We start from the raw sequence: 15,528 nt of genomic DNA, 5'->3' as shown, positions 1-15,528 counted from the left end.
GAATTTTGATATATTTCTTAGAAATTGTGATAATTTAATTTACTATTTATTCTATATACAGTTTCGCAACTTATATAGAATATTATTCATATAAGTAGATCATATTCATATATATATAGATCATATTATTCAGTAATAATATTTCATGTGGTCAGTTCTGTGAACAGCAGAAACTGCATCAAAATTAAAAATATGATCTGCCCTTTATCAGGATCGTTAAAGGATCAGCTTATTTATTGAAAGGCAAGGATAATATTGAAAGTAATTTTTGCGCGAAAAGACAACTTGGGCCGTCATCCTTTATTCATTATTTATAGTTGCTGTTAACAGATCTTGAAATGATCCAGCGACTATTAAGAAACCTGAAAATTTAATTTGTTTGCCGTTAACTTGAAAGTAAGAGTTTGAGATGCGTAACAACAGTTATTCCTTGTTTTCAAATATAAGCTCAAATTGCCGAACAACATTGTAATGATATCTTTCCGACACTGGTCGGCAATCAGAACATCGAACAATATCGTACAATATCTTGTGCTAATAATTTGTCAACATACACCCATATAATAGGGAAGAAACCACATCTAAAAGTAAATTTCAGTCCAATTACAGCTACTGAATAATTTTGTTTGACATATTTTGTCCAGAAAAAAACCCGTTTTCTTGCTTATTGATTTGAAGTTTTTTTTTTCTTTTGTTTCGAAAGTGAATTATTTACTCATATCTGTCCCCATCAGTATTTACAAAGAAACAATCAAATACCTTTTTTTTTACAATAATAACAATATTACGATTAAATGTCTCATTTTTATAGAAATGATTCAAATATCTTATGTGGTCAAACTCTGCGTTTGGTTGGGATTGCTCAACAAGCAAACTTACAGACAAACAGTTGAAATGCCGAAAGGTAGAGTTGAAATAGGACGTCGCTCCGCTCGGCCTATAAACTTTTTCATTGCAAATGTATCAAACTTATTTCAGAATGTGAACCATATAACAATATTAGCTATATTGAAGCCTCCTTTTAGAGCAATACTAGGGTTATTTTGGGACGGAACTCGTAATTTTGAACCGCGGTCAGATGAAGAGAATGATACCTGAGCTGTCACCCCCTCTCCAAGCTTCCGCACCACACCGGAGGGGACGTTTGACCCCGACGGAATTAACGCACATCAGACCCGCTCATACGGATTTTCTTTGGTGGAAGCGGGTGTTGAACCTAAAATACTCTAGTTCCAAAGCCGATATCTTACCACCGCGGTCCTAAATCATGTAACAAATAGAAGTTTTAGGTAAAAATCCATTTACCTGAAACCTTCGATTGGCAGGAATTCTAAGTTACAGCTGAAGAATAAAGGACGTTTTTGCATGAACAGTACCCACCTTCGTCTTTGACGAGCTATTGTTTGATTGAAATTTCAACTGAATATTTTGTATTTAACCTATTCATAAAGACTTTTCTTTGTACCTCCCTAATTAAAAGGTTCATTCATGACGTTCATTTTTCTGATAAACTATTTTTTTACATTATATTTCATTTTTTGTAGTGATGATTAATTTATATTAGGTTTAATTTTCAGAAACACCCTGAGGTAAAAAAAAAATGAAATGTTACCTTTTATTTCTTAGCCGAATGCAGCGACGAACGGCCCTGCCAGAATGGAGGTATTTGTTCCGACGGGAAGTGCACTTGCTCATGGGGCACTATGGGAGATCTCTGCGAAAAAATCTACCTTTGTAGATCAATGTGTGAGAACAAACTTGAACTGAATTGTCTCTACCACCTATCTGAAAAGATTCCCTATTGTACTTGTAAGAATTCGTCTCTTTATTATGATCCAGAAGAAAATTACTGCAAACGTAAGTAAATGAATATTTTAGCAAGCTACTGTTGTTACAATTTGGATGTGATATAGTTCGTTCTTATGACGTTATGTACCAAGTTGAGAGTAATAAGAAAAAAGGTTTTCACCACCAAATCCAATACTGTCAAGATTTTGACTTGAAAGGAGAGGCAGGGAGTTGAAAATTCAGTTCTGAATGAGATTTAGTAAAATGGTAGTATATATTTAGAATGTTCTCTCAGGGAAATATTAAAGCGCAATAGCCAGCCAATTTCGAGAAAATGGCCCTCAAACTTTGTGCATACCTTATACACTAAAAATGTGTCGCCGATGCCGAGTCGCGAGTAGTGTGTCATTAAGACACTGGCGTAACTATCAGGAGACCCGAGTTTGATCTTGGATTAGCACTTTTTGCTTTCCTTATTTTTTTTTTCTTCCTAATTTATTTCAAATTAATTTAACAATTTACAAACAGTTTCAACAAATTCTTTTCCTTTTTTATGCAAAAATAAATATTTATTTTCCTAATACGTTGACTACAATTTAATTTTTTGAAGAAAAATAATTATAAGTATTACTTAATTATTTAAATTAAATAAACATTTTAAAGATAATTTCAATTCATATGGTGCTAATTTTTGTATAAAAAATAAATGTATTTTCTCTTCATACCTGAATTATAATTTTTTTAAAAAATAAATATGTACGCTTTTTTTTATTTATTTAAATAAAATTACAGACAGTTTTAATTGACATGTAACTATTTTAATCAATCAAAAATGAATGTTTTAAAACTTAATCTTCCTTAAAAATAAATATTCATTTGCATAATACTTGAATTATAGTTTTATTTTTCAGCAGAAAAAATAATTACATATACAACTTAAATAATGATAAATGTTAATTAAATTACTGACATCATAAAAATATTTAATTAATTTTACATACAAGAGACAAAATGGAAATTATCATAAAATCATTTCAAACAAGATAAATATATTTTGAAATTTTGCAAAATTTATAAATAATGATTTTCTACAAGAGAAACTTTAAAAAAAATCTATAAAAAAAATCATTCAACAATTTTTTTTTTCAGAAAATCGGACTGCGCACAAGGCATATAGTATGTTGCTAAAAATTTTGAACCATCTGCCTGTGCATTTCCGTAACATTAACAGCTGCTTTCTACTTTTCTTTTCGATTACTAACATTTTGAATTTTTGTGGATATCATTTTATTTATTTCAGCTGCTCTCTTTAGTTCCCGATATAATTACAGCTTCGTTAGAGTAATTATAAATAATTTATTTTTAATAAAATCCTAAAATATAAAACTTTTAATGATTGTAAGATAAAAAATAGTTGTTTTGAAATCTTTTTATAGTTAAAATTCTAGTTATATTTACTTTGACACTTAAAAATCAAATTATAGATATAATTCAAGAACAATATACATGAACATGATTATTTTTTCCATACAAAAATGATACCACATTAATTGAAATCATCTTTAAATTTTAATTTAATTTAAGTAATTCTGAATATTTAAAAAAATGCCTTCATACTTTTAATTACATTTTTTCGAAAAATTAAATTTTAATCCACATTTTATGAGAAAAAATATTTGTTTTTGCATAAAAAATGAAAAAAAAAATTAATTAAAACTGTTTGTAAATAGTTCAATGAATTTGAAATAAATTAGAAAAATAAATAAATAAAGCAAAAACGCTAGATCAGGATCGAACTCGGATCACTCGTTCGCTAAGCCAGTGTCTTAACGACTATACTATTCTCGACTTGAGATCGGTGACACATTATTGGCATATAAGCTATGCACAAAATCTGAGGGCCATTTTCCCGAAATTGACTGGCGATTGCGCTTTAATATTTTCGTGAGTGAATATTCTAAATGTATATTACCTTTATACTAAATCTCATTCGGAACTGAATTTTCAACCTTGTGCAATTCCCTTGTTAGATTAATTTGGGACGTGGAGAGCCAAGTTTAACAAGGTTAGTGCCCAAGGCGGAAAAATATTAAAGCAAAATACCCAGCCAATTTCGAGGAAATGGCTCTCAAACATTCATCATACATTATATATTAATAATGTGTCACAATTACCGTGCGCCCAAGGCGGAAAAATATTAAAGCGAAATACCCAGCCAATTTCGAGGAAATGGCTCTCAAACACTCATCATACATTATATATTAATAATGTGTCACAATTACCGAGCGCAAAAGGCGGAAAATATTAAAGCGAAATACCCAGCCAATTTCGAGGAAATGGCTCTCAAACATTCATCATACATTATATATTAATAATGTGTCGCAATTACCGAGCGCCCAACGCGGAAAAATATTAAAGCGAAATACCCAGCCAATTTCGAGGAAATGGCTCTCAAACACTCATCATACATTATATATTAATAATGTGTCACAATTATCGAGCGCCCAACGCGGAAAAATATTAAAGCGAAATACCCAGCCAATTTCGAGGAAATGGCTCTCAAACACTCATCATACATTATATATTAATAATGTGTCACAATTACCGAGCGCAAAAGGCGGAAAATATTAAAGCGAAATACCCAGCCAATTTCGAGGAAATGGCTCTCAAACATTCATCATACATTATATATTAATAATGTGTCGCAATTACCGAGCGCCCAACGCGGAAAAATATTAAAGCGAAATACCCAGCCAATTTCGAGGAAATGGCTCTCAAACACTCATCATACATTATATATTAATAATGTGTCACAATTACCGAGCGCATAAACAGTGTAGTGGATAAGGCGTTGGCTTAGCCTTTTCGAGTTTTGGGTTCGGTTCTGGGTTTGTAGTGTTTGTTTTCTTTCTAAATTATTTTAAATTAATTTAACTATTTACAAACAGCTTAATTAAAATAATTTTAATTTTTTATGAAAGAATAAATATTTATTCTCCTAATTCTTGGATTTTAATGTAATTTGTAGAAGAAAAATAATTATAAGTGTGAAAGCGTTTTTATAAATATTCAGAATTACTTAAATTAAATTAACAATTTAAAGATGATTTAAATTAATGTGATACTCATTTTTGTATGGAAAAAATTGAATTCCATTGAAAAATTCCATTGGTTGAATTTAAGATGCAGAAAGATATACCAGGCACACATTACTGCTAAGAACACAACGCTTAAAATGAACAATTGTTTGATCATGATAGAAAGCTATCATTACATTTTGTCAATGCACTATATGTAATTTCGTCACATGCTGCATAATCACTTTATTACATCTAAACATCTCTTTTACAGCTGCAGTTGTAGCCATTCTGCGTTGAATATGATCAGACAAAGTCATTATTTTAAACTGCGCATTTTAAATGACTACGTAATTTCAGCTCGATAATATTGATAGTTCCTTACTGGAACAATTTTTTTTATATTCCAGTAAATACTTTTTAAATGCAACTGATCATAGAGAAAAATTTTGTAACAAAAAGCACGTGCCACCAAAATTTCTGTTTCAACATAATATCTTCAGTTTTTCTTTCCGTAAATTTAAAAGCATGTTTTCCTAAATTTAAAACATGATTTTGGAAATTAATTATTTCTTTGCAATATTGTGGCTGAAATTACTTTGATAATTTTTTTACTTTTATTTAAAGTAACTGCTAAGAAAATGATGTCACACTGAAAAAAAATATTTTCTTTCAATTTTTTTAGCATGCCCATGTGGAAAGGGGGATTGTGAATATTCATTCGATTATAATGAGCAGCATTTGAAATGCAAATGTCAGCCTAATTACAAGGAGTTCAGAGGCTACTGTAAACGTAAGTTTATATCATTACATGGTTATGTTGTCTCTGAGAAATCATAATAGATATTTTTTTAAATCTTTTAATGTTTAACTGATCGAGTATAGCTTGGTGAATTCAAGTAGAATAAAAAGAAGTCGAATTCAGTAGTAGAATAATGAGCAGAAGATTGGCGAATTGAATTAAAGAAATTTGGCGTCAAAATCAATTCTTGTTGGAGTTTAATGCCTAGACTAATTACATACCACTCAATAAACTGCTGTAGATTTATTCCGACAACAACACGTTCCAACATTCTTGGAACGACTGCTTGAAGCCGCAATGCTCCGCATGGCTTAACCCTTTCTAGAGCCGTGGGAAGTATGCTTCCCAAATTATGTAGGTTGGCATAAGTTCTGACAAATTTTTTTAGTAAGTCAGAAACTTAGATGCTTCAGTTCTCTATCTCAGACAAAATGATGTGTCTTGAATAGTTACTTAATTATTAATGAACCAAATTAATTAATTAATCAAATTAAATTCATCTAAGAAGCCAAATGAATCACATTTCTTATTCTAATTTCAAGCTTAAAAATATTTTAACATAATATAACTAGAAAAAAAATGGCCCTTTAAAGGGTTAAATTAATATTCAAATTGTGCCGGAAAAAAACTCGATTTCTTTTGTGAGATATGTTTTTATGCTATTATCCTAAATCATTATTTTGCATAATCTACACATTTTTCAGAGAATTAATAATCAAAATTAATTTTATATTTTGCCAGCTTAATTTCTTAATAATTGAAACTGCCATTTTTCTTTAAATATCAGCTTAAAGCTTAAAATCAGCTTAAAGCTTTTAACTCTGTGTTTTAAAATGTCTTTCAAACATTTAGAGAAAATATCTGATGTAAGAAGATTTCCGTTTTGCGTATATATATATATATATATATATATATATATATATATATATGTATTTTTTGTTGAAGTATTGTATTTGTTGAAATGGGTTTCATTAAGCTGCATAATCTACAAAAAAACTTATCAGTCTATTTTTTTTTATCTATCTAGCTCACTTTGTTTTGTAAGTATAGTGTTAACTTATATTCAAACAGCTGGCATTCAAACAACCTTCCTCTGAGCAGTTTTTACTCAAAATATAATACAAATCTACAAATTTGGTATAAAGATCACATACCAAATTTTATCCTTCTAGATCAAAGCGTTTTTGAGTTATCATTTTCATATTCAGACAGACGGACATTTTCCAAAAATGTGTTTTTAGAATTCGGTGATGTCTGAAACGCGGTGATTTGTCAAAATCTTCTAATTTGAAATTTTTGATGAATACTCTCTACATTCCGTATACTAAAAAGTAATAAAAATTGATTTGAAATATTTGTAATATATTGTTTTAATTAGTATGACAAAGCTAAATATCAAGTAATCATCGCCAATGACGGATAGGAAGATTCCCATTAATAAAAATATTACTTTTAGTTTAATATCATGAACTTTTTTTAAAATCTTCCTTATGTTTCTCATTATTTGAGAGTAAGAGTGGAAGATAATATATTCATGCGTTAAATTCCGGTAGAATATAAAACATCAATGATATTCATTTTGACGTAGATTATATTTTAACTGAACATTTATAAGTAATGGTGCTAAATATTTATATACTTTATGCTCTGATGGAAATTTTACATTTCAGGATGCGACTGCGGTTTCGGCTTTCCGTGTGAATTTGATTCGAAGGGAAATAAAATCTGTAATTGTGAAGATGGCTTCTACGAAAGGGAAGGAAGATGTATAAGTAAGTTCTATTTCATTGAATCATAAGCCGTCATTGGCGACCAGATAGTTTACAGTAATATTGGTAATATGTTTATTTTCAGTTAAAATTCTAATGCACAACTTACATGTTTCTCTCAGTAAAATATGTAAAACATTAAATTGTATTGATGTTAAAATCGTTTTATTTTTATAGTAACACCTATTCAGTTTATTCTGTACATGAACCATCCTATTGAAACCAAGTCGCATAACATAATAATGCATTAAATATCTGAGTAATCTACCTCAAATTTGAAACAATGGTAACTTCTCTTCCTGACTCTTTATGTAAACTTAGCAGATAATTAATAGAATTTGTCTTCCTTAGCGTTCAACAATGTTGAAAGTCAAACAATTACATATTTAAAAAAAGCAGTGAAAACGAATAAAATTTGGTTTTATTGGTTTGGTAATATTGGTTTTTGTAAAAAGGTGTTTTTTTTTTTTTTTTTGTAATTTGCTCTAGGGAGCAAAAAATTGCAGTTTTAATTAATGATATTAAACATATAGCATCTTTTTTATTCTTTACCTTTTGTTCAATAAAAAGGCTCTACAAATAAGTCACTTTTGTTTTGCTTCTGACTCTTTCTTTTCCTGAACTTGCATTATCCTTAATTTATTAACATGAGTGTACATTTTTGGAAAATGTCGGTCTGTCCGTCTGTGACAATGATAACTCAAAAACGCTTTGAGATAGACCGTTGAAATTTGGTATACGGTCTTTGCACCGAATTGGCAGACTTCTATCAAATTTTGAGTAAAAATCACTTAGAGGAAGTACACATGTCCTTCTGTTCGAACATAAGTTAACACGATAATTACAAAAGGAAGACAGCTAGATAAATAAGATTTGGTACACAAAGTTAACAACTATAGTGTAAATACCGGCCAAAGATTGAAACGAAACCAACTACGGATTGATTGTCTGTCGGTCTGTACTTTCAGAAAAATGTTAACGTGATAATTCAAAAGCGTAATACACTAAATATATCAAATTAGGTATAGGTTTTGTGACTAAAAATGCAGTTTTGTATCAAATTTTTGTTCCAATCGGTTGGGGAAAACGCATCTAAAACATAAATTCGATTCTTCTGTAGATAATTTTTTTCTCTACCGATGTACAGTTTTGGTGCAAAGAGCACATGCAATTCATTATTTCTTTACTATTTTATTATTATACTCGCAATCAAAAATCAAAAAAGAGGTTATAACAGTGAACATTTTTCATAATTTTGGGATCAAATGTTTTGCCTATTTTATTAATCTCTTTTTGTATCTGGTAAAATTGAAAAGGGACAAAAAGTTAAACTATATGAGTTTGAGTTTGATGCAATGTACTGCCGCTAAAACCATTTCTGATTATGCAGCGCCAACCATTAGGTATATGCAAACATATGGTTCATGAAACGGCGCATGGTCGCATTTTAAAAGATTAATTAAAACTTCTGTTCAATGTTAGAAATATTCTATTCTAGATTTTTAAAAAACTGTTGCATAGATTTGAAGCATTAAACGAGAATGAACAATACTCATATAAGGTAAAAGAAACCAGTCATTTAAAAAAAAGTAAAAAGATGAGGATGAGGCACTTTATGAAGGATGTCTTTTAAAATAAAGTGAGGAGAATAAAATCATTGAATTCGTTTGGAGTTAAAACGTGGGCACTCTATAAGAATGTGCCGAACTGTCAAAAGGCATTGGCATATTGTGCACCGAGGGGAGGAGTACAATATGCCAATATGCTCCCCAACAACAAATGCTTATACTATGTAAGTCTAGTATGGTCAATTTTAAAACAGGTAATAATTGTATCTAATTTTCTGCTAAGTAAACTGGGCCAACATTAGATGGAATATTTGACAGAATGAAGCTTGTTTGTCTCTTTACTGTTCCATTCTGATTGCCATTCCAAATTTAGAATCGTTTTTATATATCTCTTGACGAAAAGGAACAAGTCATTTAAAAGACTGATAGCCAATTTCGCTGCCTCGTCATCCAATTCATTGCCAGATATACCTATATGTGAGGGAACTCAGCAGAGTTCTATTATATATTATTACTATATATATTAGATATGCTGAAAAACATTATATAAACTTTTGGTGCCTACGAAAGAAATTTCAGGTGATTTTTCTTTTTCGTGTTAATATTTGACATACATATATAGAAAAATTCAAAAACTTTGCACAAATTTAATAGGCTTCTTTCCTCTCATGGTTTCGATGCTCTTCAAAATCTGAAGCAGTTAATTGCTAGGCAGAAACCAACGAAAGTGGCTTCCCCAAAACTTTCTCGTATAATTAATAAATTTGCCATGCCAAAGAACGCCTTACATGACATTGGTTAATAGATACGAAATATTAACTTTTGGCGAGAATTTGGCATTTTTACTGAATCTATCGCGTTATCCTTGGCGAGTATTTTGGCGATTAATCCCTGGCTTGCTTTAATAATATCTGAAAATTGAATTAGTGTTTTAGATATGTTTTTCTCAACCGATTGAAACTGAAATTCGACACAAATCCGCATATGTAGTTACAAAATCCCATACCATAATTAATATATTTAACTCAGTTATTGCATTAATATATTTCTGGAACTTCCAATTAGATTTTGCTCAGAATTTGACAAGTGTCTACACTATAGATGTTAAATATGTGAACCGGATGTTATCTAGCTCTCTTCGTTTTGTAGTTATCTTGTTAACTTATATTCAAATAGCCGGGCAGATAGATTTTGCTGACAATTTGATAGAAATCTGCAGATGAGATGTAAAGACCATTTACCAAACTTTATCCGTCTAGCTCAAAGTGTTTTTGAATTATCTTTTTCACAGACTGATGGATATTTTCCAAAAAAAAAAAAAAATGTGTTTTTCGATCTCAGGAAGGTAAAAAATTCGGAGATTTGTCAAAATCTCGAGTTCCAATTTTTTGAAGATTACTATACTTTCTCTGTACTATATACAAGAAGTAAAAAACAAGAATCATGACTTTTGTAGTTTTCTTCAGGTTGAAACATGTCAGATAATAAGCGAAATTCACAATTTTCTTTCTCCATCCTGTGTACTTTAATTATATTTCATGTACACTTTAATTATATTTAAAATACAAATAATATTTCTAATTCTCAAAAAAATAATAAAGCAAAAAAAAAAATGAAGAGCCAATTTTGTTGATTTTCTGATTGAAGTAGATTACGTACACTTGGTTAAGAAAGAACCTCATTAAATTCAACAGGTTTATGTTTATGTTTCTGAGCGAAAAGAATGCGCAATGAGCTACACAGACGAAGTGGGACTCCAACATCATTACTTCAGGGAGTACAATTTCGACATTTTTCTTGTTGATGGTCGTGTATGTCAAGAGAAATATGGCACAAAATGGTTTGGGGTGGCACGTTAATGAACGAAACTAAAATGACAATCATAGGGTCATGGATTTCCATGAATTCCTCTTCAAAATGCAGTAATCCAATTTTTGCTATCAGGAGGTAGAATACGAATATACAGAGAACTTAGCATGTGTAGTTAATTTCATATTGGACACATGCATAAAATAAATATGCCCTGAGAAAGTCAACCAGAGATACTTATTTATATAAAATCCTTATCGATTAAAACAGTATTTCGTGAACGAAACTCACTTCTATAATATGAGATTGAAATGTCAACTCCATTAATATCTTATGCCAACAAAATATGCATTTATGGGAGACAAGTATATTAGTATCGCAACATTTATTTCCTCACTTATATTTCACTAATAGACATATCGACACTAACCCTATTATGTCGTATTTCTCCTCACATACACAGACAGAAATCTGTCAAAGAAACCTCAAAGTTGAATAATGTCTGCAGAGCAACAATCTCAACTTTCATTTGGCTCGCCTTATACTAAGGAGATATTCATTTTTGTACAGTTTATGTATTTAATTTTATCTCTTTTTGAATATTTTGTGGTCCTTTTCTTCCATAGTGTGTGACTGCACACCTTATGGTACTGACACCAAGTGTAAAATAATTGACAACGTGAAACGCTGCTATTGCAAGGAAGGATTCCATGATGTCCTTGGACAGTGCGAAGGTGAGGACAACTACCTTGATATGCATCTGATTCTTATTTTCATTATAATATGTTTGTCGCATACCCACAAATCTAGATACTGGTTATCTATCCTTATGATCATGTTCCTTCTAAGAAGTTAAATGAATCTATATTTAATGGTAGTCGGATACTAATTCAATAAAAATAGTAATGTATGTGAAATGCGAACTGATAATATCATAGCAGTGTCTTAGAAATTTCTGTCATGCGCATAAAAATAGTAAATTAGAGTATATATATATATATATATATACACACATACACAAAAGTATTAGAATCAAGTTAATAGGAAAAACAAAAAATCAAATACAAATTAAACCAAAAAAATTATAAAAAATATAAAAAAAGAATCCGACCTGAAGACTTTTTCAAGGGTCACCCTCAGGCAGGGATTCAAAGAAAGGGATTTTCTTAAAAATAACAACATTAATAAACTTAATACTTTTGATTTCGAAAATTTATACACTAATCTACCTCATGAAAAATTAATAAAGGTCTGCACTTTTATATATGACGAATATTTAAATGAAAATATCATTCCTAAAAATAACTGGCTTCAGTTATGTAATTTTAATATTACTGAAAATTACGTGTTTAATGGTATTAATTTTTATAAACAAGTCAAGGGCATTCCAATGGGAACAGCTTTCTCAAGTGCTTTAGCTAATATTTTCCTGCATTACTATAAGAAAAAAATAATGAAATATAATTTAATAAATGGGTGGAGATATATTGATGACCTACTTTTGATTAACTTCGACAATACTAATATTATTACTAATTGCTATCCAAAAGATTTAATTCTAAAAGATACAAATAAAAATTAACTTGAGGCTACCTTTCTGGATTTAAAAATCGAAATTGCTAATGATAAAACAATAGTTGGTATATACGATAAAAGGGATGATTTCAACTTTAATATAACAAAACTATGTAATTACCATTCCAATCTAAACTCTAAAATTTTCAAAAATCTAATTTTCTCACAAGTTAATAGGATCAAAAGGGTTTGCAATAATAAAAATTCTTATATTGAAGCATCAAACAACCTCCTTAAAAATTTAATTAAAAATGAATTTCCTAGAAATTACTGTAATGTCAATTTTTTAATTAAACAAAGTATGGTTTGGGATTAATCCTTTGGCTTAAATAAAAATAGAACTTTCCTTGCATATTGGATCACTCAATAGATGGCGCTGGGAGCCTACATCTGTTTACATAATTTACCTCTAATCACAATCGATAGTTTAAAGTTTCCTTGACTGTTGATGGTATGTACTGGCCTTTTCGTTTTTAATTTTTAATTTTAGTGCTATTTTTTGTTTTTATTGTTATTTTTGTTATTGTATTTTTACTTTGTTGTGGTTAATTTCTTCTAATTTGTTGTTTTATATTTCCTTTCTGTCAAAATGGTATATCTCTTGAGCATAATTTCAGGGGATTTTCGGGTCACGAGGAATCATTATTAGACAATGTCTGTATTTCCTCACAGAAAAAATCCCTTTCTTTGAATCCCTGCCTGAGGGTGACCCTTGAAAAAGTCTTCAGGCCGGATTCTTTTTTTATATTTTTTATAATTTTTTTGGTTTAATTTTTATTTGATTTTTTGTTTTTCCTATTAACTTGATTCTAATACTTTTGTATCAATTCATCTGTGTTTTAGAAATAGCTGCAATTGCGCTCTCTAAATATATATAAGCATGTGTATATATATATATATATATATATATATATATATATATATATATATATATATATATATATATATTATATTAGTGTTCCTGAAACTCATCTATCATTTTTATCTACCTCATAATTAAGTTATAAAGAGTCCCTCCCCTCTACACTATTAATTTATATTCTTTTAATATACTATTTCGGATAATGTTGAACTATTGCTTATTTTCCTAAGCTTTTTTTACTAATAAAATTGAAGAGAGTTATTGTTATTCTATTATAATTGGCATGTGAGTGGTGTTCACATATTTTCTCTTATACTTAACACAGATAATTTTTTTCCCATATGTGTGTGGTAACTCGAATATTTCTTCATTCCTATACAGACAAAAAATGTTGCATTCATTTCATTTTTAGATGTCGACGAATGCGAAATATATGACCCTTGTCATCCATCAGCAACATGCTACAACAAGTATGGAAGTTTCGAATGTCGGTGTCCAGACGGTTATGAGGGGTTATCTGGAAAAATAGTTAAACCAGGAGAAGTTTGTAAAGGTAAATCCAAAATTTTGAGATATTCTGTCTTGATAGTCAAATGACGGCTCTATAGGAGAGCTTCGCATAAATATATTTAATATATTATTTAGAAGAGCTGTTGTAAAGTAAGATGGGAGCTTTGTATGTCTAAGAACTGTGAACGCATATTTTTAATTAAAGAGCTAAATGACTATAAGATAAGATAAAAATAACCATATGATACTTGTTTATTTTTATGAGTCTGATGATAAATCGCCAAAAAAAGAAAAAAAATGCAAACCGTCACTAGTTTGATAACTGGTGATTGGTAACTTGGCATTTGCGTTCCTGGCTATTTATCTGAAAATCGGCAAATAAGCCCGGGAATGCAACCAACCATCTTACGTATAATTGAACTTGGAGATTTAGTAATCCGGAAGTTCGTAAAAATATACATTCACTGACCTTTTGCTTTCTATTTCAAAGTGCGTTGGCTACAGTGAGGAAAAAAAAAATAATGTATAATTCTAAAAAAATTTATAAACAAGTAAAAAATAAATACAAATAACAATTGCTCTACATTTAAAAAAAGTCGGGAAAGAATAAAGAAAACTAACAGATCTATACTTATAAAAAATGAAATTTGTTTATTCGAATGTGTCTGCGGTATTTGCACAAATCTATCGCAATGCCATGAAATTTTTCACACTGGTAGTTGTAATTGTGACTCAATGTAGCTCGAGGACCGAATTTTAAAATTTATTATCGACATTTTTTTTATTGTTTCGTGAAGTTTTGGATGACGTTTTGTATATATTTGCCTCTTTCTACCTTTTCAAATTATTGTAGAAAGGATTGTGCAAACTATCAAAGACAGCAAACCATTGTCATTCTGAAAAATTGGTTTTATACTTCTGACAAAATTATTAAAAACATATGTGCATACTTTAGACGTGAAAGGTGAAATAATTTTAGGTCATTACAGAGCAGAATAATATATGTTGTAATGTTTTGAGGAAACAAATACCACATCAGATTAAAAAATGTTAAGTTAATCATATTACCATCACCAATTTCACTTTGATTTGTGCAATACCAAATTTTCCGTGTTTGTCAAAAACAATATTTGGAATGAAACACTACAGTATTCTGTTTTTCTAACCAATTTAATTTAAGAATTATTTTCTGTTTATATACACGGAATACATCTAACCTAGTTTTCAATCTCTCTGTGAAGAATGGATGTTTTGGAGTGTTATACTCTTTGTGTATATGGAAAGCACATTTTTAGTATCTTAGAATTTTTTTATCAGGAAATTGAAGAATTAAATCAAATTTTGATTTGATAAGAGTAACATCCCCGTGTTCCGAGCTGGAGATATATTTTACCTTCAGGAATCTATATTTATTATAATAAATTAAAAAAATATAAAACAAGAGGAATAAAACCAGCATTTCTTTTTCTGAACTTTATTATCAGTTAATTGATTAACTCAATCCAAATTTTGATTCCATAAAAGTGACGCCATCTATGGAAAGAAAAATTTTTTCTTCAAGACTCTAAATCCATCCATCAACCATCCGAAAGACCGTTTTACAATCAACTCTGTTGGATGCTGATCGGGAGCCGAATCAGTAATTCCAGAACTTGGCGACAAACTGGCGACTATTTGGTAACTTGGTGACGAATTTGGCGACTTTGTCGACAAAATAGATATTACTGGAAACTTCCAGTTTTTTAGTGATTCAGCCAAAAGGAATCGA

At 29.8% G+C, this 15,528-nt stretch overlaps 1 protein-coding gene across 1 annotated transcript in view; it reads left to right on the top strand.

The window, feature by feature from the left end:
- Positions 1-15,528, top strand: part of LOC129975953 (protein crumbs homolog 1-like) — a 37,637-nt gene that overhangs the window by 15,579 nt on the left and 6,530 nt on the right. The window contains exons 4-8 of the mRNA XM_056089260.1: positions 1,627-1,857; positions 5,551-5,658; positions 7,338-7,439; positions 11,440-11,547; positions 13,663-13,803. Of these exons, the coding sequence (XP_055945235.1) occupies positions 1,627-1,857; positions 5,551-5,658; positions 7,338-7,439; positions 11,440-11,547; positions 13,663-13,803 (690 nt within the window). The remainder of the gene's footprint in view (positions 1-1,626; positions 1,858-5,550; positions 5,659-7,337; positions 7,440-11,439; positions 11,548-13,662; positions 13,804-15,528) is intronic.

This window comes from Argiope bruennichi, chromosome 7, assembly GCF_947563725.1.
Source record: "Argiope bruennichi chromosome 7, qqArgBrue1.1, whole genome shotgun sequence".
Lineage (NCBI taxonomy): Eukaryota > Metazoa > Arthropoda > Arachnida > Araneae > Araneidae > Argiope > Argiope bruennichi.
Note: the sequence above shows the minus strand (reverse complement) of the source record. Positions and strands in the feature narration are given on the sequence as shown.